The 24,885-nt window shown below is 32.9% G+C and overlaps 1 protein-coding gene across 1 annotated transcript in view; it reads left to right on the top strand.

Annotated features, from left to right (window-relative positions):
- MPDZ (multiple PDZ domain crumbs cell polarity complex component) overlaps positions 1–24,885 on the top strand; it is a 151,868-nt gene that overhangs the window by 60,145 nt on the left and 66,838 nt on the right. Inside the window, exons 11-19 of the mRNA XM_081281986.1 lie at positions 3,547–3,730; positions 4,432–4,494; positions 8,261–8,367; positions 11,250–11,396; positions 12,225–12,389; positions 14,180–14,365; positions 15,752–15,961; positions 18,229–18,345; positions 20,143–20,310. Coding sequence (XP_081138112.1) covers positions 3,547–3,730; positions 4,432–4,494; positions 8,261–8,367; positions 11,250–11,396; positions 12,225–12,389; positions 14,180–14,365; positions 15,752–15,961; positions 18,229–18,345; positions 20,143–20,310 — 1,347 coding nt within the window. The remainder of the gene's footprint in view (positions 1–3,546; positions 3,731–4,431; positions 4,495–8,260; positions 8,368–11,249; positions 11,397–12,224; positions 12,390–14,179; positions 14,366–15,751; positions 15,962–18,228; positions 18,346–20,142; positions 20,311–24,885) is intronic.

The following is a 24,885-nucleotide window of genomic DNA, read 5'->3' on the forward strand; positions in this document are numbered from 1 at the left end:
TAAACAAATATATAAATTAGGAAAAGTTTCAAGTGTTGCTTTTGATATTCTGTGACTTTGTTAAGAGTTTCAGGTTCTCTACAGGTAATGCCTCTGTTGGAGGAGGGCTTGGCAGTCTACATTGAATATGCTAAGGAGCCTAGGTCTGTGAGCTGTGCTAACTAGTGTTTCTTCTCTAAATTGTTCCTGTAAATGGCGGTATCTGCACTGCACATTAGGAGATGTTATCTTTTCATCATGAGAGAGTGTAGAGGCAGTTTGCTGCCATCGTACCTAATTTCACTTCACATTTCTTTGGTGTCATTGAGTCTGAACTGGGCTCCTGAGTTTGTGGTAAGTGTGACTCATATGTAGATGGATGTGAATATATTGAACAGAAACTGCTCCCAGGGAATATTGGGGTTTGTATGTTTATTACTCATATCTTCATTCTGTTAATAATAATGCCAGCCCTTGACTATCTTCCCAGTACAACGTGCTGTGTATTACAATTCTGGAAATATAGATATCCTTAGTTCCATATTACAGATGAAGATACTAGAGAAATTTGAACTGAAGTCAAAAGCCATTATAGCAATTTTTTCTCTTCTAGTAGTGTCCTCTAATATTTGGGTAAGGAATGTATTATAAAATCCAAGTTACTAAGTTTTGAAAAACATGGGAAATAATTTTTTTGTACACACAATTTGAGGCATATTACTCTTACAAAATAACACACATTCGATTTTTCTTAATGTAAGAATTGAGCAATAACAATCTATTGCAAATGAAAAATTTGTAGCCTAAATTTTGTGTATTTTAAGAAGTTTTTTAGAATCTCACTATTAAGATTTTTGAAAGTTTTTAAAAAATTTTTTTCTTCATTACCACAAGAGTAATAAAAATAAGTAGCAGCTGGGCAAAGTGACACATACTGTAATCCTAGGTATCAGGAGGCTAAGGCAAGAAGATCTTAAGTTTAATTCTAGGTGGACAACTTAGACTCTTTCTTAAACTAAAAAATAAAAAGTGGTGTGTGTATCTGTAGCTCAAGGGTATAGCACCCCTAGGTTCAATGCCCAGTACTGAAAAAAAAAAAGTTCATTTATTTTAGATTAATTTTTTTTGTTTTTGAAGTTCAAAGAATATAAAATTTGAACATGGTTAAACTCTTGGTTCCTAATTTCTTTACTGAAGTTCTTTAGATAGTCTACTTTCTCCAGGGCCTAGAGGCTGATAGATTTTTTTTTTTTCCTTTTGATCTTTGAAATAGAAGAGCTTTACCAGACTATGTCCAGGTGTTAGATTTTTTTTTCTTTTTCTTTCTTTTTTTTTTTTTTTTTTTTTTTCATTTTTCATGTGTCTCTTTGATTTGTAGACTTGGGTAAGTTTCCCTTCCCTGTAGTAATTTCTTTGATTATTTTTTTTCTCATTTCTTTTCTCTTCTCATAATGCCTTTCAAAGTATATTGGGTTTCTCAGATCAGCCTGTTTGTCACCAGTTTTATTTTACCAATCATTTTATCTATTTATTCTTTTCCTCTGAGATACAGGAAAATTGCAGATCCTGTCTTCCATTTCCTGGCTTTGTTTTTACAGTACTTAAAATCTTGTAAGCTGCCTTCATTGTAAGTTTTCTTTCTTTCCTTTTTTTTTTTTTGATAGATACATATTTTTCTTTGTAACTATAATTTCTATTTCTACGTATACAATGAAATTTGAATCATTTTGAAAGGAAATTTCAGGAAATATCTTTTTTCTTGCTCACTTGAATAACAGCTTCACAGGAAGATACCTGAGTTGATAGCACAGTGTGTATACCTTCTTTTGAACTGTGGCATTTTATTTCATATCCTGTGACTTTTGGTCATGCCTGAAAAAAGCTGTGCTTGTACAAATGGGAACTGAGGTGGATTTTACTGGAGATTGTGTGGGTTTTCAGATAGTTTGGGAATTGAGAGAGCCAGAATTAAGGTATAAGTTTAAATTTACCATACATAATTTCACCTGATTTGTTTGTAGATAAACAAAATAAAGAAAGGAAACCAGTTCTTGTGAACATCACAGTGGAGAACTTTGGCTCTGCGTGGGAACAGATTTGTTTTCTGTGTTTCTTAGGGTAAACAGGAGTCAGAATTTTTTTTTTTTTTGTGTGTGTGTATACACACATGTGCACACATCCATGTATCCATACACATATGCATCACAAAGGTGATTTTTATTACATGTCAGTAATTCTGTGCTGCTGCATGCTCCCAGGTTGCTGTGGCCTCTAGGCTTACATTACTCAGAGTCACTGATTGGGATCCACATGTATCAACTGATCCACCTCTTTTAATGCAAGAATGTTGTTTGGAAGAATTTTCTCTTCAAAGAACAGACAAGCTGTTCCTGCATTTACAGAAATTTAGCTGGCCTGCCTTTGATCTGATCACGGCCAGACCATTGCTAGTAGAAGTTTCTTCAAGTTACTGGTGTAAGAACTTACTTTCATTATTTGTTTCCAGTTTTGTTGCAGGATTTCTCCATTACTATAATTTGTTAGTTTATGTAAAAAAAGAATAATCAGGGTAGGCATGGAAAAAGAAGACTATCATATACCTGTGTTCAAGATACTGTCTTACCCAGAAAAATTATAGAAGATTTAAGGACCCCTTAGTGTGAGATGGTTATCTAGATCAACAGTCTCTAGTTTTGGTTTGAATAGCCCATTAATAAAAATATTTATCTATTTCTTCCTCAGTTTCTTTCCACCCTTCTGTATCTTCAAATATATGTTGTTATTTGTATATATATATATATATATATATATATATATATATATATTTTATATATAATTGATATAGACATTATATATGTGTGTATGTGTATACCAATGAGTTTTTAAAGTTTTAGAAGTTTTATTATATTCTTCCAGAAATCTCTGTAGTAAGGATACTCTTGTCTTGGAGAACTCTGATCTAGATGTCATAATTCTCAGTCATTTAGTAAACATTTGAATGCCGAATGTGGCTGCTATCATTGTGCTTAGAAAAGCATGACATTTACAGCCATTGTGCAATTCAAAAGAATTATCAGTGACTTGAATTTCAACATTTCATTTGTTTGGTCTACTTTTCCAGTTTTCATTGTGATTTTATGAATGTTTAAAAGTATGATGTTTTAGTCTATATTTATTTATATTTCCCCAAAGGTATTTGCTTTCCAGATAAATCTTTGATATGTGATCTGTTGGTTCTGTCCTCCCATGTGGGATGAATATATACTGTGCATATAGCACTATGTTTTGGTGGTAACATTTAAAAAGGTATATAAGCCTGGGCCCATCCTAAAACTCTTGGCTCATAATTTCTAGAAGTGTTACCCCAGAATCTAGATTAACCCTCCTCAAGGATTCTAGCATACCTAAGTTAATACCGGTCCTCAAGCAAGTGTTGGAATGTCATTGTCCATACCCAGCTATAGAACTACTCATTCCCCTTTCTTTTCACAGTAATAAGCAGTAAATATACATTTTATGAGTTAGCAGTACAAATCTCCATCTATTTTCAACGTCTTGTTATCACAGGTAGATGGCACCAACCTCCAGGGTTTCACCAATCAACAAGCAGTAGAGGTGTTGCGACACACAGGTCAGACTGTGCGCCTGACCCTAATGAGAAGAGGAACCAAGCAGGAAGGGGAGCTCATATCAAGGGAGGAAATCATGAAAGATTCTGACATGTCTCTCTTTAATGCCAGTGTAAGCAAAGGTAATGCTAGGTTAATCTGCTTTTCAGTTACACATTTATATTATTCAGATGTTTTTCTAATTCTAAAATCATTTGTTTTTCTTTTCCTCAACCATTTATTAAAACCAAGGAAAAGAAAAGGTTTAGTAAAGTTGGAAATAAGTGGAACCACCATCCTATGCATAAACTTCATAAAGTGTATTTCTATGTTGTATTCATTTAGCCACCACTTCTCAATTGGAAATGCGCAGGCATCTGCCTTTCTGTACCTTCCTTACTTTTGGATGTCAGCATAATGTTTTCTCTTTAGGGGGAGGAATGCAGATCTACCAGGATTATTTATATGAGCCATAATGACTAAATCCCCAGCCATTCCTTGAAGGAATCAGATTTGGAAATGTCATTCATGAGCTGTTTATATATTAGTATCTCTCATTGCTAAAATCCCCAGGAAGGGTTTATTGGTAGGTGTCAGGTTGTTGGTTGGAAAATGCTGTTGTGTTACCTAACTGCAGCACTAGGCGATGGGGCTGCAGGAGAATGTTTGTCCATTTACAGGGGGACTTTCCTTTTAATATATGGTTACTGTGGAGTTTATCTTTATAAAACAGACTTTCATCTAGGGATTCAAATAAATATAGTGCCTTTAGAAAAATTCAAGTGCTTAGTTATTCAGATATTACTAATACAGATATTACTAATAAAATATTTTTATCTTTAAGAAAAAGATGAAGATTCTTTATCTTTGAGGAGAAACACCAGCATATTACCAATTGAAGAAGAAGGTAAACATGGCTAAGACATTCTCATTGTGTTTTAAGAGAAGTGATTTTTTTTACAAGTGAGATAAGCAATAAGGATATACTGTGCATTAATAAAAATGTTGAAAAACATTATGCTTGTAAATCTCTATTTATAGATATGATTAATTGCTCTCATATATTAAAACAGTTCATTTATAGCTGATTGTCTTCTTGATGAATCAGTCTGTTCTTTCTGCTACATTTTTGTTTGTTTTACCAGAAGCCTTTTGGAGTCAATTGGTTATATAACATAGTTTTAATTTAATTCCTTTGCTTCTATATAGCTGAGATACCAGTACCTCAGCAAACAATAATACAATTAGAAAATATTTAAAAATAAACAAAGGAGAGTCTTTATAAATTCTTAGAATGAAGCTGTTCAATTTTGGGAGGCCATTTTCACTTCTTAATTTTTTTTTTTTTTTAATTGTTGGTCGTTCAAAACATTACACTTCTTAATTTTTTAAGAGTTCTAAGTTTTATCATTGGGAAGTTGATCTTGGAAAGTAATTATATAGAAAAATTAAACCTTTCTGAGAATTCTTTCACTGTAAGTCTAGGATCTAGCGAGTTATTTAAAATGTTTTCAGAGCCCATTGTTTTAAGTTGTGATTATGCCAGTATGTTGCTTCCTTTACCTGACAGATTGCTTTAGGTGCTTTGGGACTATTCTAGGACTGAATAAAGTCCTAGAATTCCACCCTTTATTAAGACATAATACAGAGGTTTTGTAGTTCTTTAACATATCTGCTCTTTCTTTATTGCATTTCTTTTCTGCTGAAAATTTTAACTTGTTTTTATCATTTTAAAGCAATATTTGTGCTTATCAAAATATCCTGTAAGGGAGATATGCAAGATTCACACTATTTTTAAATGTATTCTGCCATTTTAACGCTAATAGGTAAAGATATTATTAAGACTAAAGTGAGTATCAAGACTAAGGAAAGGATACAAATGTTCAGAGTCTGAAACTGGAGATAGTGAGGATGGTGTGGGGTTACCTTGAAGATTCAGAACCATATATATATTTACCCTGGTGAAGGCAGCTCATGAGAAGTGCATATATTTGTGGGAAGTGAGTTGGGGAGGCTCTAGACTTAAAATCAGGAGTCCCAGAGTCTTTTTTAAACAAAGTAAACAAAGCAGAAATGTTTAAGTGATTCTCATGCATCTACTCTAATACTGTTTTTTATTTGGAGTATGAGGAGTCATTATTGCCTCTTTCACTGAAATTTTATATATTGTGTAAGTCTGGATATGTAAGTTGGCTTCTCAGTAAAAACAGAGAACCAGACTTTATGGTTTTTAAAAAATCCATGAAAACTAGTCTTGGGATTATTTAAAAGTGTGAACAGAGAATTTTATCACCATAGGTTAATTGAATGAATATGAATCTGAGATTATTTTAATCAGTGAGTTCCTGAATACCCACATTGACCATTCATAATCCCTCTTTGCTTAAGTTCCCGCCCAGCTATGTAAACACAAGGGAATAGGAGAAAGTGGGTTGGAGGAGGTAGGACTGATCTTTCTTTCCCAGAATTTGGCTTAAACGTTCCCTGTAAATTGTGTTCACTCCTGCATAGTTATCTGTCTCAGAAATTAATTTAATTTTGAAGAGAAAACACTTATTTTGAGGGAGTAATCTCCAATCTTTGATTTTACAGTTCTGGGGATGAACCCAGGGCCACATTATGCTAGGCAAGTGCTGTGCCACTGACCTACGTGCACCTCCAGCCCTCCAAAAGTTTTTAAAATTATGAACTATTGGATCTAGTTTCTCAAGGTGAAAGCAGAATTGGCGTTTTAACCCAAGTTGTAACAAATCTGCAGAATATGCCTAGAGTGAGAGCTCCTGAATTCCTACTGCACAGGAGACATCTAATGAGAAATTTGAATTTTGCAACACTTTTTAAAAACCTTTTTTATGGTTGTAGGTGAAGAACATGCCTTTATTTTGTTTGTTTATATGTGGTACTAAGGATCAAATCCAGTGCTGCACTCATCATAGGCAAGCGCTCTGCCACTGAGCCTCAGCCCAGCCCTGCCCTTGAAACACTCTTTAAATTTTAGATTTGAATGCTGAAAGGGATAGATAGAGTACTGCCTAGTAGAGAGTTTTAAAAGACAACCTGAGAGTACTCATCTACTGGGTAAAGAGTCAGAACCATGATGATACAGAAGTGTCTCTGAAATGTGATTGTAAAGTTCTTTTTCACAAGTTTTTTTTTTTTTTTTTTTTTTAAGTTAAGCATTTTAAATTGATTTGTTTGGGTAACTTTTTTGGTGGGCTTCTTTTCTCTTTTCTTTTTATTTATATATTTTTCTATTTTCTTTTTAATTGTAATTATTTTTGCCAGTTAGTGAGATTCCATGCTAGTCTTTTATTTTAATGTGCAATCTCATTTTGTCATGTTTTTTAAAAATTTATATTTTTTCACTATACATTGAATTGTATATATTATTTGTTAACTTGTTTTTGCTTGGCTAAGTAATAGCATACTCCTTTTCCCACTGTAGAACCAAATGAAAACAAAAAAGAAAAATTAACATAGAGGTGACAGACATGGCTTTTTACTGTAGAGTCACCAAAGGATGAAGAGGAGAATCCCAAAGCAACCCAGAGTCCTCATTCTTTTAAATATTTAAATTGGATAATGTTATGGTTAGGATTTAAAAGATATCTTTTAAAAGATAATAGTGTTGAATATGCAATGGGGTTTTTAATTAAATCTGTAAAGTATAGAAGTGAGAGTACTCATCTACTGGGTAAAGAGTCTGACAAATAACAATAAATGTTGGTGAGAACGTGGAGAAAAGAGTACACTCATACATTGTTGGTGGGACTGTGAATTAGTGCAACCACTCTGGAAAGCAGTATGGAGATTCCTCAAAAATCTAGGAATGGGATCATAATATGACCTAGCTATCCATTCCATGATATATATCCAAAAGATTTAAAATCAGCATACCTCAGTGACACAGTGACATCAACATTTATAGCAGCACAATTTATAGTAGCCAATTGATGGAACAACCTAGGTTTCCTTCAACAAATGAATGTATAAGGAAAATGAGGTATATTCAATGGAATATTACTCAGCCACAAAGAAGAATGACTTTTGGCACTTGCCAGTAAATGAATGGGACTGGAAACTATCATGCTAAGTGAAATAAGGCAGTCCCCAAAAGTCAAAGATCAAGTGTTTTCTCTAATATGTGAAAGGTCACCCAAAATAAGACAGGATGGGGAATTATTAAAAGAGAAGAAAGATCAATGGAGTAAATGAAGGGAATGAAGGGAAGGGAAGAGGGCTAGGGAAAGACAGTAGAATGAATCAGATCTAACTGTCCTATGTACATATATGAACATACCACAGTGAATCTCACCATCATGTATAACCACTAGACACTAATTTTAAAGAAAGCTGTAAGTAAATGGCAGAAAGATCAGTAAAGTAGTGGGAAGGGAACGGGGGAGGGAGGAGGGAGGAAAAGGGAAGTAATGGGGACAAATTATAACAAATTATATTTCATGCATTTATAATTATGTCAAAGTGAATACTAATGTCATGTATAACTAAAAAGATGAATACTATGTGTTATGTATGACTGAAAAGAACCAATTAAGTTGAAAAAAAATGTCTGACATGGTACGACATGTTCTCATCACTGTCTCTGGAACAGAATGTTAATATCTGGAGAATTTTGTAATGTGTCACTAACTAAATTGCTTTGACTATTTCAGGGTATCAGTTGATATCAGCTGAGGCACAGGAAACAAAAGATATGCAACAAGAAGCTACCCTGCTGACAAAGTGGCAGAGAATTATGGGAATTAACTATGAAATAGTGGTAGGTTAGTTTACCCTCCCTAATATCCTAACTTGTAAATGTATTTGAACAGGAAGTTCATAGCAGTAACAGACATCATCTTCACAGGAAGTTCTAGAAAAGCAGTGAATGTTCAAGGCTTTTCTAGAAGACCTAAGTGTCCTAATTTGGGTACTGAAAATGTCGAGTTGGAGAAAGTTCTATAGTAAATGAGGAGTGGAAATAGATGGCATGGAAGTTTTAGAACTTGTATATCATCAGTATTTTAATACTTCTGATAATGGGGTAGATTATACACGAAGGAGGGGTTTTCTGATTCTTACACCTGTGGTTTATGGAAAGAATCCTCTTAAAAATAAGACAGATTTATCATGTCTGTGGAGAATTGGGGAAGGACTCTTTCCCTCACCTTCTTTTTTATTTTTGTGTATTTACTTTCCTTGTAGAGGTTAATCTGTCTACTTTTCCCTATCACTTATGCCATGGTAAATATATTTATTAACATGAAGCACTTTGTATAATCTAGCTAACCTATCACGATGTGCTATTCTAAAGGGAGGTCTAAGAAAGTTGACACAAATCATTAATTTTACATGCATACCTGAAAATTTCAAGTATTTGAAAAGGAAAAGGAAAATACAAAGTTGGTTAGAATTTTTCATATTGCCAAAAATGTTTATATACCTTTGAATTGGAGGAGATAAAAGGCAAATGATAATATGTAATGTTAGTAACCACTACTTAGGGACACTTTGTTTCTACTGAGGAGGCACTTTGTTTCTAGGTAGTGCTCTTAATTTTTCATTTAATTTTTATGACAATAATCTTTTAACATTCAGAATAATTAACAAATAAGAATTGAGCTAGTACAGTGTTGCTACCTTTTATAATTGAGTCAAGGAAAAATACAATTAGGTCCAACTCAACAGCAATTAATTTAGCATTTCCTTTTATGGGACAGGGTTAACTTAACTGGCATGCATAGCTGAGCCTGCAGTTCTTTAGGTGGTAACTGAATGTTAAAGGACACCTACCCTTGATTAGACATTTCATCACAGACTCAGAAACAACACTGAACTTCTAACTGTCCTCTGTCCATATACTGTTTTGGTGGGGCTTCCAGTAATCTGTCAAAGGCAGAAGTGAGCTGTGATAAAGAAACCTATATTTACTTAATTAAATTTCCTATTAGCTCCAGAACTTTGAGAGGTAAACCATCTAACCCTATGTCTTCCTCTATAAAATAAAACTAATATCACCTGCCTTATTGGTGCTTAAGTGTTCAAGAGATGATGAAAGACACCCAGATGGTGCTATCATTATATACAGAAAGAGTTACTTTTATAACTAAGCTGGTATGGTTCACACATATTTTTATGGCCCCTTTTCCTACCTACCCAAACTGCACAGTCCTTGATTTCAGGCCACTATGATACCTGGAACTTTATATATACAGTATGACACCTGGATACCTTGTATCATTTAGAAATGTGATTAAATGGAAGTTTAGAGATGATATCTTAAGAATTACATGTAAATAAAACCAGTTTGTTTAATATAAATAAGAAAGAACTAAGTTCTTTGGGCTGTGGTGAGACAACGGTAAAGGAAAAAGATCTGACTTCACTTTGTTTGCTATCTAGTTATGCAGCATACATGAAAATGTAGGAGTGGTGTAGCAGAGAAAAGTCCTTGTAGGCATTATCAGTAGAGACTTGGAAGTGTTCTGAGAGGAAAAAATGCGTAAATTGGATTTTCAGGGGTGAGATTTTCATCTAGCATTTTATTTCAAAGTCATATAACTTTACTTCTGATGTCAATTACCATTAAGAATAGAGGTACTTTGGACTAGACAGGGGGAATGAAGGAAGGGGAGGAGGTATAGGTTAGGAATGATAGTATAATGAGTGAAACATTGTTGCCCTATGTGCATGCATATTTACATGACCTATTTAACCCTACATTATGTACAACTAGAAAATGAGAAGTTATACTCCATTTATGTATGATGGATCAAAATCCATTCAATGGTCATATATTACTAGTTACAACAAATTTAAAAAACAATAAAAAAATTAGAAAATAAATAAAATTGATTTTCTTTCTTAGGAAAAAAAATTAAGACATCGAAAGAACTATTTGATAATGAGTTTTTTTTTCAGTTTTTTATTCCTCAGTTTCCTTAGCTGCAAAATAAAAGGGTTAAAGTAGATCATGTTTAGCATCCCTTCTGATTTTAATGATTATTGTGAAAATGAGTAAGTTCCTAACATTCTCCATTATCTGGTATAACTGTAAGAAATTAGAATTTCATTCCCTTGTTTTCAACTTCATTTCATTTATTAAAGATCACTGTTGTCTGTCAGTATTGCATAAAATCAAGAGTGAGGTTCTAGGGTGAGATCACTTTAGTTCAAAGTTCTATTCTCCTTGTGCAATTCTGGCCAAGGTAACCTTTCTGAACCTTATTTTCCTAACTTGGGAAACAAGGAGAGAAATTGAACCCTATTTAAAAGAAGCATATGAGACAATCTATGATATGGGAGCAGCAGGGGTTGGGGGTGGGGAGGTTGCGGATCAGCTTTGTCCCTGGCACACAGTAGCAAGTACAGAGAGTGTGTTTTCTTTATTGTTGTATGAGCTCAGGTCCTATTGTAATTTTGACTGCTTTCCATCTGCTGTCAGCATCTATGGCCAGTAAAGAGCTGGCTGCTTCCTTTTGGTCTGTTGGTTCATGAAGCCAGTAGACATCAGAACTCTTTCAAAGGCAAAGCTTTGAAGCTTTACAAGTAGGTTTTTGAAGCTTTTATGAGAAAGTTGACCATTTTGGGGTGAATACAAAATGTATGCATGAGTAGAAAAAGAAAGGAATGTTAGAATTGTAATAATTTTTATTCTTTTAGGTGGCCCACGTGAGCAAGTTTAGTGAGAATAGTGGGTTGGGAATAAGCCTGGAAGCAACAGTGGGACATCATTTTATCCGATCAGTTCTACCAGAAGGTCCTGTTGGACACAGTGGGAAACTCTTCAGTGGTGATGAGCTATTGGAAGTAAGGAGCTATACTTTTCTTTCTCTTCTTCAAATAAGATTCCAAAAAGCCTTGAAGGAGGCTTAATGTGATCTGTAAGTTCTTATTTTAAATTTCCTCTCAGAAGTTTCTTGAGAGAGATCTGCACATAAAAACCCACGCAAATTTTATATCTGTGTCTGTATTGAGTTTCAGTTCTAGTTCTGTGTGGTTGTTGTTTTGTTTCAGGTACAGAGAACTATAAAAACTTTCTTTGAAACTTTTAAAATATATATCTGTTTTTTAGAATAGGTAATACATTCACATGTTTCAATAGAGAATAAAAAAAGATAAACATTAAAAAAATCTCCGTCCTGACCCCATCCATCCCATTCTCATCATCCTTCATTAGGTACCTGCTGGTATTGTTTATGTGCAGGCAGCCATATATTTTAAGGTAAGTATAAGAAAATTGGAAAAGGTTCTTTCCCCCCATTTTAAAAATATACAATATATGCAGTATTCTTTTTTTTCTTTACTTAAAATGTCAGGTTTTTGTAACTTCTTTTTTTTCTTTCATCCTTAGGAATATTTTCATTGACTATCCTTTTCTAGATTTCCACACTGGCAGATCAAATATGGGTAAAAGTTAATGGTTTTCCTGTGAATTCTTTAGAACATCCAATTACAGCAAAACTGTAAATTGTTTTAGGTAGTACTTCCATAGGTCTAACTACAGTTCTAGATCCAGCAGAATCACATTATCATCACCATACAAAAATGTATATTTGTTTAATAAAAAAACATTTTCATAATAATATTTGCATTCTGAAATGTTTTCCTTACTTAAAGAATGTATCTTTTCTACAGGTGAATGGTATAACTTTGCTTGGGGAGAATCACCAAGATGTGGTCAATATTTTAAAAGAATTGCCTATAGAAGTGACAATGGTGTGCTGTCGTCGTACTGTGCCACCCACCTCCCAGTCAGAATTGGATAGCCTGGACCTTAGTGATATTGAACTAACAGAAAAGGTAGAAAATTTGCAAAGTGAGGCTGATATGAAAATATAAATGGAAAGACTAAATGGTGTTCATGATTTTTTAACCCCCCCTTTTTTTTTGGCATTTGGTTTCCTTACATAGTCTGTGTCTTATAGGATTGACCTTGAAGTCAAGCTTGGGTTTAAACCAGACTTTTTGATATTTACTAGCTGTGTGACCTTGAGCAAGTCACTTCATCTTTTGGAACCTCTGTTTTCTTCCTCTGAAGATGTAAGGAAAGCAATAATATTAGGTTTTATTGCACACTATATATATATTTGTATAATATACTTTCAATATTTTTGTGAAATAGAGGTTCATATTGTCCCCATTCGCAGAAGAGAAAACTCAAATATGTAAATAGTGTGTGTATATAGTACACATATGGAAAAAGATACTTGTATATAACCTACCCAAGTCTGCCTGGCATACAATTACTGCTTAGTGAATAGCTAAAGTGTGGATGGATAGATAATTTTAGCATATATAGGTCTTACTTATTTGCACACTCTATTTTTAAAGTATGAGGAATTTGAGCTCCTAACACATGCCAGTTAATTCTCTGTGGTGTTCAGAAACTCCCGTTTTCTTATCTGCTTATTCTTTTCCATTTAGATCAAAATGTCAAGCAATGAAACTAATGAGCTTTTTGGAAGATGCACAATACATTTCTAAACTAATTTTGCATAATTTATAACCTAGACAAATTTCATTTAAGGTAATATTAGGATTTGATTTACATTATACTGAAATAGTCAGTATAATGGAATAATTTTGAAAACTTTGAAGAATAAGTGCCTAGTTTCCATATTCACATAAATGATTAATGTTAGAATAAGAAATATAATTCTAAATTATCTACTGCTCAAAGGCTAGCACTATATACATCCATGCTCTTTGTGTGTGTCTGTGTATGTGTGGTGTAAATGGGATTATCATGATAAGACAGGTAGAGAGATTTGCATCCATGGTCCTAGGTTATGTGATAATTGCTTAAAATAAAGATAGTATTCATCCTGACGAACACATATTTCTTATGTTTGGTATGTTCCTGTAGAAGGACCAAGTTGGAGTAACCTTTATTTACTTTATTTTTACTGAAAGAAGCAAAAATTTTGAATTCCAGCTTCTTTGTCATGTACTTTATAAATGTTACCTCATTTAATACTCACAAATTTCTATGAAATGAGTAACTCTGAAGCCCATGCTAACAATATTACTCAAGGTAACACAGATAGGAAATCATAGAGTCATGCTTTAAGCCCAAGCAAATCTGATTTTAAATCTAATGTTTGGCCACTATTTACACTAGTTTTATTAATGAAATACTCAAGTACTCGTGTCAAAGTGTTTTATAATCCTTATTTGCATTGAGTATAAAACTTCTACATATATCTCTTATCTTGAATTATTCTTATTTATCATGAGAAATTATTTTGCTTTAATAACAAAATAGCTCTCCTTTTTTTTTTTTTCTGGCTATAGACGTGATTTGTACATTGAAAAGAAGTGAAAATCACCCACAAAAAAATTCTATAATTTTATAGGAGATCATCTAATCTTATGTTTTTAATGCCTATTGTAATTAAGTATTTCTTCCTCTTAACAGCTTTCGACATTTTGTACATTAAATCTTAAAAGTTTCTTGATAAGCTGGTGCTTATTTGAAAATGTTTTGTTCTGGATAGATGTTGGGAATCTCCCTTTTCTTTGCAAGTGTTCATATGTGTGTCTTCTACTCTAGTGCTTGTGAAATAAGAGATGTCTGGTCTATTGTTCAGCCCCATGTAGATCTAGGTGAGCTCATCGGGTCATCAGAGACAGAGGAGCCAGTGGTGGCCATGACTGATGTGGGTCCTACTCCAGAGGAGGTTCAAGTACCTTTGGCCATGTGGGAGGCTGGCATTCAGCACATAGAGCTGGAGAAAGGGAGCAGAGGCCTTGGTTTTAGTATTTTAGATTATCAGGTAAATGTATTCTACCATTAACAAGTTTTAAAAAACAATGCTATGTACTGAAAGCATATTGTTGATAGCAGAGAAGAAGAAAATAGTCATCAAAGACATTTTCTTGTTTGTAGTGAATCTTTCAAAATAACAATTAATATGACTCATTGATTATCATAAGGGTTTCTTTTAATGTCAAATTTATTCAGCTATTTTATAATTCAGCTCTTAGGAATTTGAGGAACATGTAGAACACATTTTAGAAATATTATTGAGAGCTGGGCACAGTGGCACACATCTGTAATCCCAGTATTCAGCAAGGCTCTAAGCAACTTATCAAGACCCTGTCTCTAAAGTATAAAATAGGCTGGAGATGGGGCTCAGGGGTTAAGCACCCTGGGTTCAATGCCTGATACCAAAAAAAAAAAAAAAAAAAAAAAAAAAACATCATAGAGACATAGTATTTTTTTTAAATAAATATTTTTTAGTTGTAGAGGGACACAATGCCTTTATTTTATTCATTTATTTTTCTGTGGTGCCTGGCAAACACTCTACCACTCAGCTACAACCCCAGGCCAGTGTTTTATTTTAATAATTTGAGGAATCTATTATTGTTATTTCCATGGTCTTGATGGCTCATAATTTAATGGTCAGTCATTAAGTATTAGATATTTCTTTGCTGCAAATGATAAATTTATAATTGGATATATTATCAATTCTGATATTCCAATCATTTTACTAAATTTATGAATATGTTTAAATTGGTCAAGTGCAGCCTGCCTTGTGCTCTATGCTGCATAAATGAGGAAATTGCTAAAGCCTGTCTGACAGAGTGCAGCTGTTGCTCCTTATTAACACCGAACAGAAAGCTGTCTCAGATGACTAGGGAGATGTGTTCATAGGGCCTGATTCTGGAGCCTTGTTCTAATGTGGAGGTTGCTGTGTAAATGAAAACACTGCATCATCAAATGCTTCTTTCTGTATGTTTTCATTTCAAAGGGACAGGTCAAACATTCAGACATTTCCATCCAGTGACATATTATTTAACAAATGCTGTTGTTAATAATGAATATACCTGACATCTAGCCTCCAGTGGTAGTTATAAAATTTGACAACTTAATCTAAAATTAAAATTATAATTTTAAAGTTATCTGTACAATTTAAGAGGTGTTTTGGGGAACACAGGCCAATGAGAATGCTTTTGTTTTAGATGAACTCTTTATGGATTCGCTAAAATGAAACAGAGATAACCTTTGCCCAGATAATTCATCAGAAATTTTTTTTGTATGAATTTTTAAAATACACTTGAAACAATAACCCATCCATTGCTAATCAGAGGGACAACCTATAAAAATTTTCTTCATTCTAAAAATGGACTGAGTTCTCTTTACTTTCCCATTCTGTCAGGATCCAGTCGATCCAGCAAGCACTGTGATTGTAATTCGTTCCTTAGTCCCTGGTGGCATTGCTGAAAAGGATGGACGACTTCTTCCTGGAGATCGCCTCATGTTTGTCAATGACATTAACTTGGAAAACAGCAGTCTTGAAGAAGCTGTGGAAGCACTGAAGGGGGCACCCTCAGGAACTGTCAGAATAGGAGTGACCAAGCCTTTACCTGTAAGGATTTGGATTCTATTGATTTATTTTTATATGTACAAGAAAAGTAGCTCACAGGTTTTCTTTTAGCCTTGGGTGTTCTCATGACTGAATCATCACTTTTGGTACTTTTCAGCAATATGGTCTTTGGCTCCATGAACATAAAAATTTAATTTGAGTTATATTTTTCAGAAAATAAGGAAAGAAAAGAGCCAGGATATTCAAAAATATATTTATAACATTACTTTGTGATTATCTTTTGACGTTTTTTACTATTAGCTATTAAGGTCATGATGAAGCAGAATCATATATTTCAAAGAAATATGAATTCAAATATTAAAATACCAATGTAGCGGGGGTACTAAAAATCAATAGCATTTGGACTGGGGATGTGGCTCAAGGGGTAGCGCGCTCGCCTGGCATGCGCGGAGCGCTGGGTTCGATCCTCAGCACCACATAAAAATAAAAAATAAAGATGTTGTGTCCACTGAAAACTAAATATATATATATATATATATATATATATATATATATATATATATATATATATATAAAATTCTCTCTCTCTCTCTTTAAAAAAAAATTAAAAGCATTAACAACTAATAATAGAACCTTTAATCATAGGGGAGTAAAGTAGGATCTCTGATGGAGTGGCTTAAGTTTCTTAGTTATGTTGACTTCAACACTATTTGTTGTATAATTTGTTCATAATTTATTGAACAATACAAAGTGAGTTCATCAGTTTGTGGCTCTTTCTTCTGGGAGGGAATAGTTCCCATATTCTATACTGCAATACTGAAAAAACAATTTATGTTGTATAAAGCAGCATGTTTTATTAGGTGTAGTAATTGTAACATGGCATTTACCATTGTACTGCAATTAAATATTAAGAGACATGATCATTATTTGTGAGGTTTTTCCATGGTATATATATAGTTTTAAATGAAAGAAAGTGCAACATATATATGCATGAATATCAATAAAGAGTTGTTGATTTTTGTGAGAGAATTTGTTCAAATAATAAGCTTTGTTAGTATTTTTAAGTGTTAATTAGAATTATTCTATGTTCCAGTTTTACTCCACAAGGAATTTTGGTAATCTATGAAATGCATTTATGAAAAAATAATAGAAAAGAGGGAAGGAGAAAAGAATGAAGACTGGTAATCCAACCTAAAAATCAAATCAGGATTATAGAAATAATGGGAAAAGATGTGTACTAAAGGGAATGTAAAAATGAAAACGCACATCATGAGGCTCTATATATTTATCAATGGTGGACCATAAATTGGCTCTGGTCTTTCTGTTTTACAAAGAGAAATGGTGAACACGACTTAATACATGTTTTTTTTTGCCCTTAAAAGAAACTGTATCAGTTATTTAGAAGCAGAATGTTCTGTTTCTAGCTAGCTCTAAAGTAAATTTCTTTCAATACAGTATTTGATATTTTTGTTTCAATATGCACTGTAACATATGAATATCTGTTTCCCAAAGTGAGTCTTAGTAAATATTAAATTCATGTTTTGGTAAAGAGGAAAAAAAGGAAGTTTTTCCCTGTAATCCTTTTGCATGTGTTGCTGACACAGAGTTATGCAGACAAGGCCTTATCTAAATATTTTGGCCCATTTTTCAGAAATTGTTATAAAATTTTTAGGTTTTTCAGTCTGTGTGATCAAGTTAGAAGGTAATAGAGCTCAAGACTGCAATTTAAGCAAACTGCACTTGAAGAGTTTTGCTTTATTTTGTCTTAAAAGCTTTGCTAAATTAAAAGGCTTCACTGTAGGATTCAGCCACCTTCCCTGTCAAGTAAATTACATTCCTTAAATTAATATTCTAAGAGGAGATGACAGAAGTTGATCCCTCTTTTTATTGTTGTATTATTCTTCTTCAATCTTTTTAAAAGTCTTAATAGCTAAAGTTTGCTTTTCAGTATTTGGCCATAATAATAGGCAGATAAGAATTACTAGAGGACTATTATAATGTAAAAATTATTGATTTTGGTAATCTTTAATAAGAAAAAATGAGAAAAAGAATAGAAATGGATTCTGATCTAACAGATGATATTCATACCAAAATATTTTCAATTATATTTTCAAATAAAATGTTTAATAGAGATATTTGCTATATTTCATACTTATTCAATGTTGAAGTCATATGTTTATTTTAAAAACTCCCATATTTTCCTTTTCTCCTCACTTACCTTCATGTTTGTCTGCCTTCCTCCATTTTGTCCCCCTTCATTTTTCTCTGTCTTTCTCATGAACTGGTTTTCAAATATCATTCTCCTGCAGCTTTCACCTGAAGAAGGTTATGTTTCTGCTAAGGAGGATTCCTTTCTGTACCCGCCACATTCCTGCGAGGAGCAAGGGCTGGCTGACAAAGCCCTCTTCAGGGCTGACTTGGCTCTGGTTAGTGGCTACAACTTATTAAGTTCTCTTTTCAAATGCTTGTATGTCTTATTTTATCTTATAAAATATTCTGAAAAGTCTCACTATTTTCCTTGTTCAGTATTTTATGTGCACTGTGCACATCTTTGACCTAGTGCCATTTGTGGTCTTAATTTTGAAGAAGATAATTGTTTTTGTTAATATTTTGAAATTGCAAGCTCTTGAAACACCTATTTGGAAAGTTTGCAGTATTATAGTCAATACAATAATCTCACATTTTGATACTTAACACACTAGGGAACTTTGGCCTTGCTCTCTGTGCACAGTATCATTTAGTATGCAGTGATCTGTGTGAGTAGTCTGGTATTAAATAGTACTCAGCCACAGCAAAAACAAACAAAACAAATAAATAAATAAAAATTAAAAATTATATGCAATAGGACACAAATATATCATTATCCCTGAAATATCTTAAGAAATAACATTGTTTCTTCCTTAAACTTCATTCAAAGAATCCCAATCACAAAGTATATTAGTTGCAGTTTTATGGAGGCTTAACTAGTTTTTATGATAGAAGTAGGTGTCCTGGATCTTCTCTCTAACCAGTTATATGATCTTGGACTGGTTGTTCATCTTCTTGGGGCTCCAGTGTTTTATCTGTACAGTAATTAAGCAAATTGTAATGATCTCTCTGGGACTGTAAGGCATCAGTGATAGGTATACAACTTAGATTGAGGTATGCTTTCCTTAATGTCGCTTAAAACAAATGTTTATGTACTGTAATGTATGGCACAAGGCTTAGCTAATACTATCTAGATAGTAAATACTAATTATTTACTATCTAGATTATTGTACATAATGTACATTTTTAATGGCTAAAGCTCTGCATGGTGATTTGTTAATGCATTTGAATGTGTATTTAAAATAATTTTTCAGGCCTATGAAATTATATTTCAAGAGGGTCACTTTGAAATGGCCCCAATGTATTTTAAGAGCTTTTTATAAGAGTACAGCCTACTATATTGTGATAAAGCTTCTAAATTATATTAAACATGTAAGTTGGAATAAAAAATAAATAGAAAAATGGGATTTTGCCATTAAGATAACCAGAAAATGCTGGAAATACAAGAAAAGGGTCAGTTCTTAGGTCTATTATAGAAGATTTTAATAGGATTTTTAGATAATGTGTGATGAAATTTTCTATCTCATTCTATGTGAGCTTTCTAATAGAAGTTCATAACTTAAAGCTTCACCAATCATATCATTATTAGACCCCTTATTTGTTGGTATAATTTTAGCATGACATCTCAGATGTTCTCTGGTTTCTATGACTTGAATGGATTTAAAGTTTAACTAAAGATAATTTAAAATATATGTTTATAGTGAGGTTTACAAATAGATAATTGCATGGCTACCTTTTTGAATAGCAGTTTATTTTAGTTGAATAGAAGACATGTCCTCATTCATTTTATTATAAAATGATAAGAGTTTGTCAGGTGAACTGGAAAAAAGTAAACACTTTCCATGACTAATGGAGCTATTTAAACTTAGAATTGATCCAGATCCTTTATTAATTGTTACCTTTGGCTCTATTATTGAGGAAATGAAGCAGCTGTGGGTTCCAGCACCCTTTGCTACAGGTGAGCAATTTGCTCTTGTGCTGCACTAGGTAAAGTTCTATATAGTTAGTTTCTGACATGCTGAAGAGAATGTAGAGCAGGATAGACTGAAGAAAGATGCCAGTATGCCTTTGTGTTTCAAGTGGAGACCTCAGTGCTAGAACAGAATTCCCAACTGATGATATTGTTTGATTCCTAGGTGGACACACATGGTGCTGAATTGGTAGATGAATCCACATTTCAGTCTCAGTACTCTCCTGATAATGACAGTGTCTACTCTACCCAAGCCTCTGTTTTATCTCTTCATGGCAGTGCTTGCAGTGATGGTCTGAACTATGGTTCCTCTCTGCCATCATCTCCTCCCAAGGTACTGAGAAAATGTCATTTATTTTTGAGAAAGCTTTGTGAATACCTTTCCAGAGGTCAGGGTTGATGGGGACTTGTGGGAGTAGCATATTAGAAACATTTTGTTTCTTTAGTCATGGATTACCTGTCAGATTAAACTACACTTTAATTTAGCTAGTGTTAATTGTATAGCTTTCAGACTATAAAGGGCTACTTAATTCTAGTGTTTCTAGGACAGTGGTAGACATAAATGTTCAGAACTTTTAGGATTTTCATATCAGAAAAAAAATTTAATGAAATACATTTATTAGATTGTGTTTTTAGTGGTGTCTATGGTTACTTTTTAGTGGGGGAATCTACTAATTTTATTGAGAGGCTTGGAGATAGGGAGAAAGGACTATAGAATTGCTGAAAAGGATAGATCTCATTGTTTCCAAAATTACTAGCAGTGTCTATTTTGGAAAAATTACAAGATTGACTTTATATTTTTCAATGATTTTAAAACTTTTATGCAAAGTTGGATAGTAAATATTTCTTACGTTAATTTAGCATTTGCTAGCTTAAACTAAATGCTACATTTTTATATAAAATAATGCAAAACTATATAAAAATCACAGTGAATGACAAAGTATGTATATATCAGTATATGTAATTGAAGGGTCTAGTTACTGTTGGACTATCTGTGCCATCTATATTTTAGAAATAAATAATTGGCATAAATGCCCAGTTCTATTGATTTTCTTGGTTATATACGCTATAATTTTCGGTTAAGTAGCATTTAAAAACCCATTCAATATTGAGTGAAAAATGGTGTGTTACAACATTTTCATTTTGTTTTCTTCATTATTGGTGAGATTGAATACTTTTCCATATATTGGCCATTTGGTTGTTACTTTTTATCAATGATCTCTTCAATTATTTTGAATGTTATTATTTTGATTACTTATCTGTTTATTTGTTGAAGTTTTTATTTTATGGAAATTGATGCATAAACAATATATATTTTTATGAGTAGGTGTATACGTGTGTGTTGGAAACTTAAAAATGTGTGAGCATGATACTTCCTAACTTCAGGAAAGGAGTTACCTTTGGAGAAAAAGATGAAGCATAGAAATACAGTTGTACTTACAATATATCATTTTAAGAAAAAAGTAATTAAAGAACATATGGAAAAAATGTATCTATTTAATCTGGGCAAAGAGTTCATTTATGGATATATATTGTTTATTTTTCTATGCTGGAATTATACCATACTTATAAATTGGATTTAGTGGAAAGAGATCTCTTATATGAATAAGTTGGAAAGTAGGATTTTCAGTTTCCTCCTTTCCTGATTAACAAGTAATTTTTTTGGCCAGAACATTTTGAAAGCATTTTCTTTTATGTTCAAGGTGCACCTGTTATCCTTTCAAATGATGCTGGGCAGTCTCCTTGAATTGGTTTGTAAGGTATAATCTTGAGTGGAGCAGCTGCTCCTCTCCTAGCACACCTGAGACTGTCTGGCTGCCTCCTGTCTGGAATGTGTTCAGCCTTTACTGGCCTCAGGGCTGGAAGCTGAATTCATCTCCTAATGGAATCTCCTAATCCATAGCATAGCATACTTCTTCTTGCCAGTGGGACAGATTGCATTGTTTAACTTAGTAATTGTTACTTAAAGGGATTACACAATCTGCATACTGAGAAGCATACATTTTACAGGGTGAATGCTGGCTGTATGCAGCACAACATATTGGCTTACTGACTTCTGTTTGCCTCCTCTTTTTCTTTTCTTTTTTTCTCCCTAAGCAGTTTACTCTTTTGTTGAAGCAAATTTTGGCAAGCTGGCCTAACAAGTGAAATATTTAAACTACAAAACAACAAAGAAGACATTAATGAGGGTGTTCTAAAACACATTGTGAAACTCCTGTGTGCTTTCAGTGTTTTTTGAAAGTAGAACTGTTCTTGTATCATGGTAAATCTCTGAAACTCTGTTTTTTTTTTTTTTTTTCCTCTATGCCTTTTTTAGTACCTTGATTTACTAGAAAAAAATTATGTGATTAAGAATTTATATAATGCATTTTTTCTGTTTTTTTTTGCACTAAATTTATTTTAAAAAACAAAATGGTGATTTGTCATGCAATTTAGAATTCACTATTTTTCTTTTAAAAAAAGTGAGCTTACTTTTTAATAAAATAAAATCATGTAGTATATATGATTGTTTAAATATACATGATTTTATACTGTAATAACCATAAAGTATATATGGATATTTAAGCAAAACAAAGATACCTCCATACTGATTTGAAGGAAGGATAGAGTGTAAGGATCTCAGTCATTCCTCAGATTTTTGTGGTAATCTTGTGATCTTAAATGGTGATTGGAAATAGACATGTCATTTTACCTGTCCTCTCCTTGATGAGAGATCTTTCAACCCTGGTCAGGTATCATACCAGAAGTTAAAAGAGCTGACCACCAGAGCATGGACTTACCATTCAGAGCAGAGTTGAGGACTGAGCAGCAGCTTAAGCACCTAAGGACCACAGCCATAACTTGTTCCTGTTCACAGAAGCCTTCCATTAGGGGTCTATTCTGTTTTGTCTTTTGAAAGGAATATGTGTTTGCTTCATTGATGAATTATCATGTAAGGATTTACTTATACCCATTTCATGGCATTCAAATTCATTAGAGGTAGTTGATTGAAATGTGTTATTTTAAAGGCAACATGGTTGAAGCCATTGGTTTTTTTCCCTTTCTCATTGTTATGGGTTTTGATTTTTTTTATTAATCTTTCAATTTCCCTTTTCTTGTTACCTCCAAAGACATGATAAAATGCAAAAATAATTGTTTTCCAAACTTAAATATTCATAGACTTCTTTAAAAGTTTCACATGGTTTCTCAGAAGATGCTTTATTTTTTTCCTATTTTGACTTGAAAATACAACCAACAAAGATTTAATAGCTATATATTGAGTCTCTGTTTGTACTCCTTTGCACGCCCCATTCTCTGCCCTGTAATGTACATTCATACTTTCAGTCTCTCATTTCGGACAGGATAAAACTGATATGGTACACGTTCTTCATTCCAGAATATTGGTTTTACCAATTAGTCCTGTGATTTCTAGTGAAATTGAAGTTGGTGTCTGTCAAGATAGAAATCTTTTTTTGAACCTCACACACCAAACACAAATGTAGATTCCTTTTGATTAATTTTTTTTTAAAAAAATTCTGTATATTACCATAGATCTCCACATAGTGTCATTCTCCAATGCTAAAATTTGTTGCCTTCACATCTTGTTTAGAATGTTAATGCTGTTTCTTAGAGAAGAGGTTTGAATAAAAAATAAATAAATTACTCTAGTCAAAATAGTAGGAGTAATTGTGAAAGTCTTAGTGACAAAATTGCAGTCTCTCAAAGGTATAAAAGATGTTGTCTTTTCCTATAATAGGAAAAGAACAAGAATGTATCAAGTAGAGGCATATATTAATACAGGTTTTTAGAAAAGTTCAGTTTAGATACCAAGTTGCACTGGAAAATCATAGAGTTATTTTTGGACATTTTATGGGGGAAGAAATATTTTTCTTTTAGATCCATAAGACTTTTAAAAATAAAACTCTGGTCGTTCAGCAACCAGAAATGTTTCTGAAGTAGGCGTATGTTGTCTACTGTGTTGATTAGCTATTTCTTTTCTGTATGTCTGTGTTAATTCCTTCATGAATAATGCATGGAAATTTCTGCTGCACGATTTTCAGTAAACCTCAGCTCACAAGGGTGGCTTGACCTCTTTTTCTGATGAAAAGCGATTTTGAATTGTTCTTTTTCTTTGAGGCGTGGGTGAGATGATTTACTGAAAATTATTATAATTAATTTAGTAATACTGAAACTAACCAGTCCTTAAGTAAGCACATTGTTATTTTTCATGAGAATAAATAAAATAAAGTTGGGTGGATGAGCCAACAGGTTATTGTTCAGATTCTGATTGGAGAATGTTATTTTACTATTATTTGTTCCTGAAGATTCTAAATATATTAATTGCTTGCATGATAGAACTACTCTGTTGATTCTTTTGTGTCTGAAATATTTGATAATTATAGAGAAATGATAACTTGTATTGAAGAAGAGAAGTATAATAATTTGTGTTGGAGCTATTAAGCTAATCAAAGAGAGAGCCATCTCTTATACTATATCTGAAATAAGTTGTAGATGGTTAAAATCTAAAAATAAATTATATAAATACAAGGAAAATACCAGAAAACATTTCATTTACATTGTGTCAAGGAGATATTTATGATGTTTATGAAGCTATATATAAAACCTAGAAGCGCAAAAATATCGACAAATTTGATTACACAAAGAATTTATCTTTGTAATGACATAAATATTACCTATACAAACTTAGGGGACAAGTAACTGGGACAATATTTGTAGTATATATCACAAAGATTTTATATTCAGAAAAGGTCAAGAATAAGTGAAAATCTGTTGATTAAAAAGCTGGTGGAAGGACATGAAGAAAATGTTCACAGAAGATATATAAATGATATGATCTTGCTAATTGTCAGAGGCATGCATAATAAAACACTGCAGAATATATTTCTGACTGATCGGATTACCAAACTGA

Source organism: Spermophilus citellus, assembly GCF_964194105.1.
Source record: "Spermophilus citellus genome assembly, chromosome: 2".
NCBI classification, from domain to species: Eukaryota; Metazoa; Chordata; class Mammalia; order Rodentia; family Sciuridae; genus Spermophilus; species Spermophilus citellus.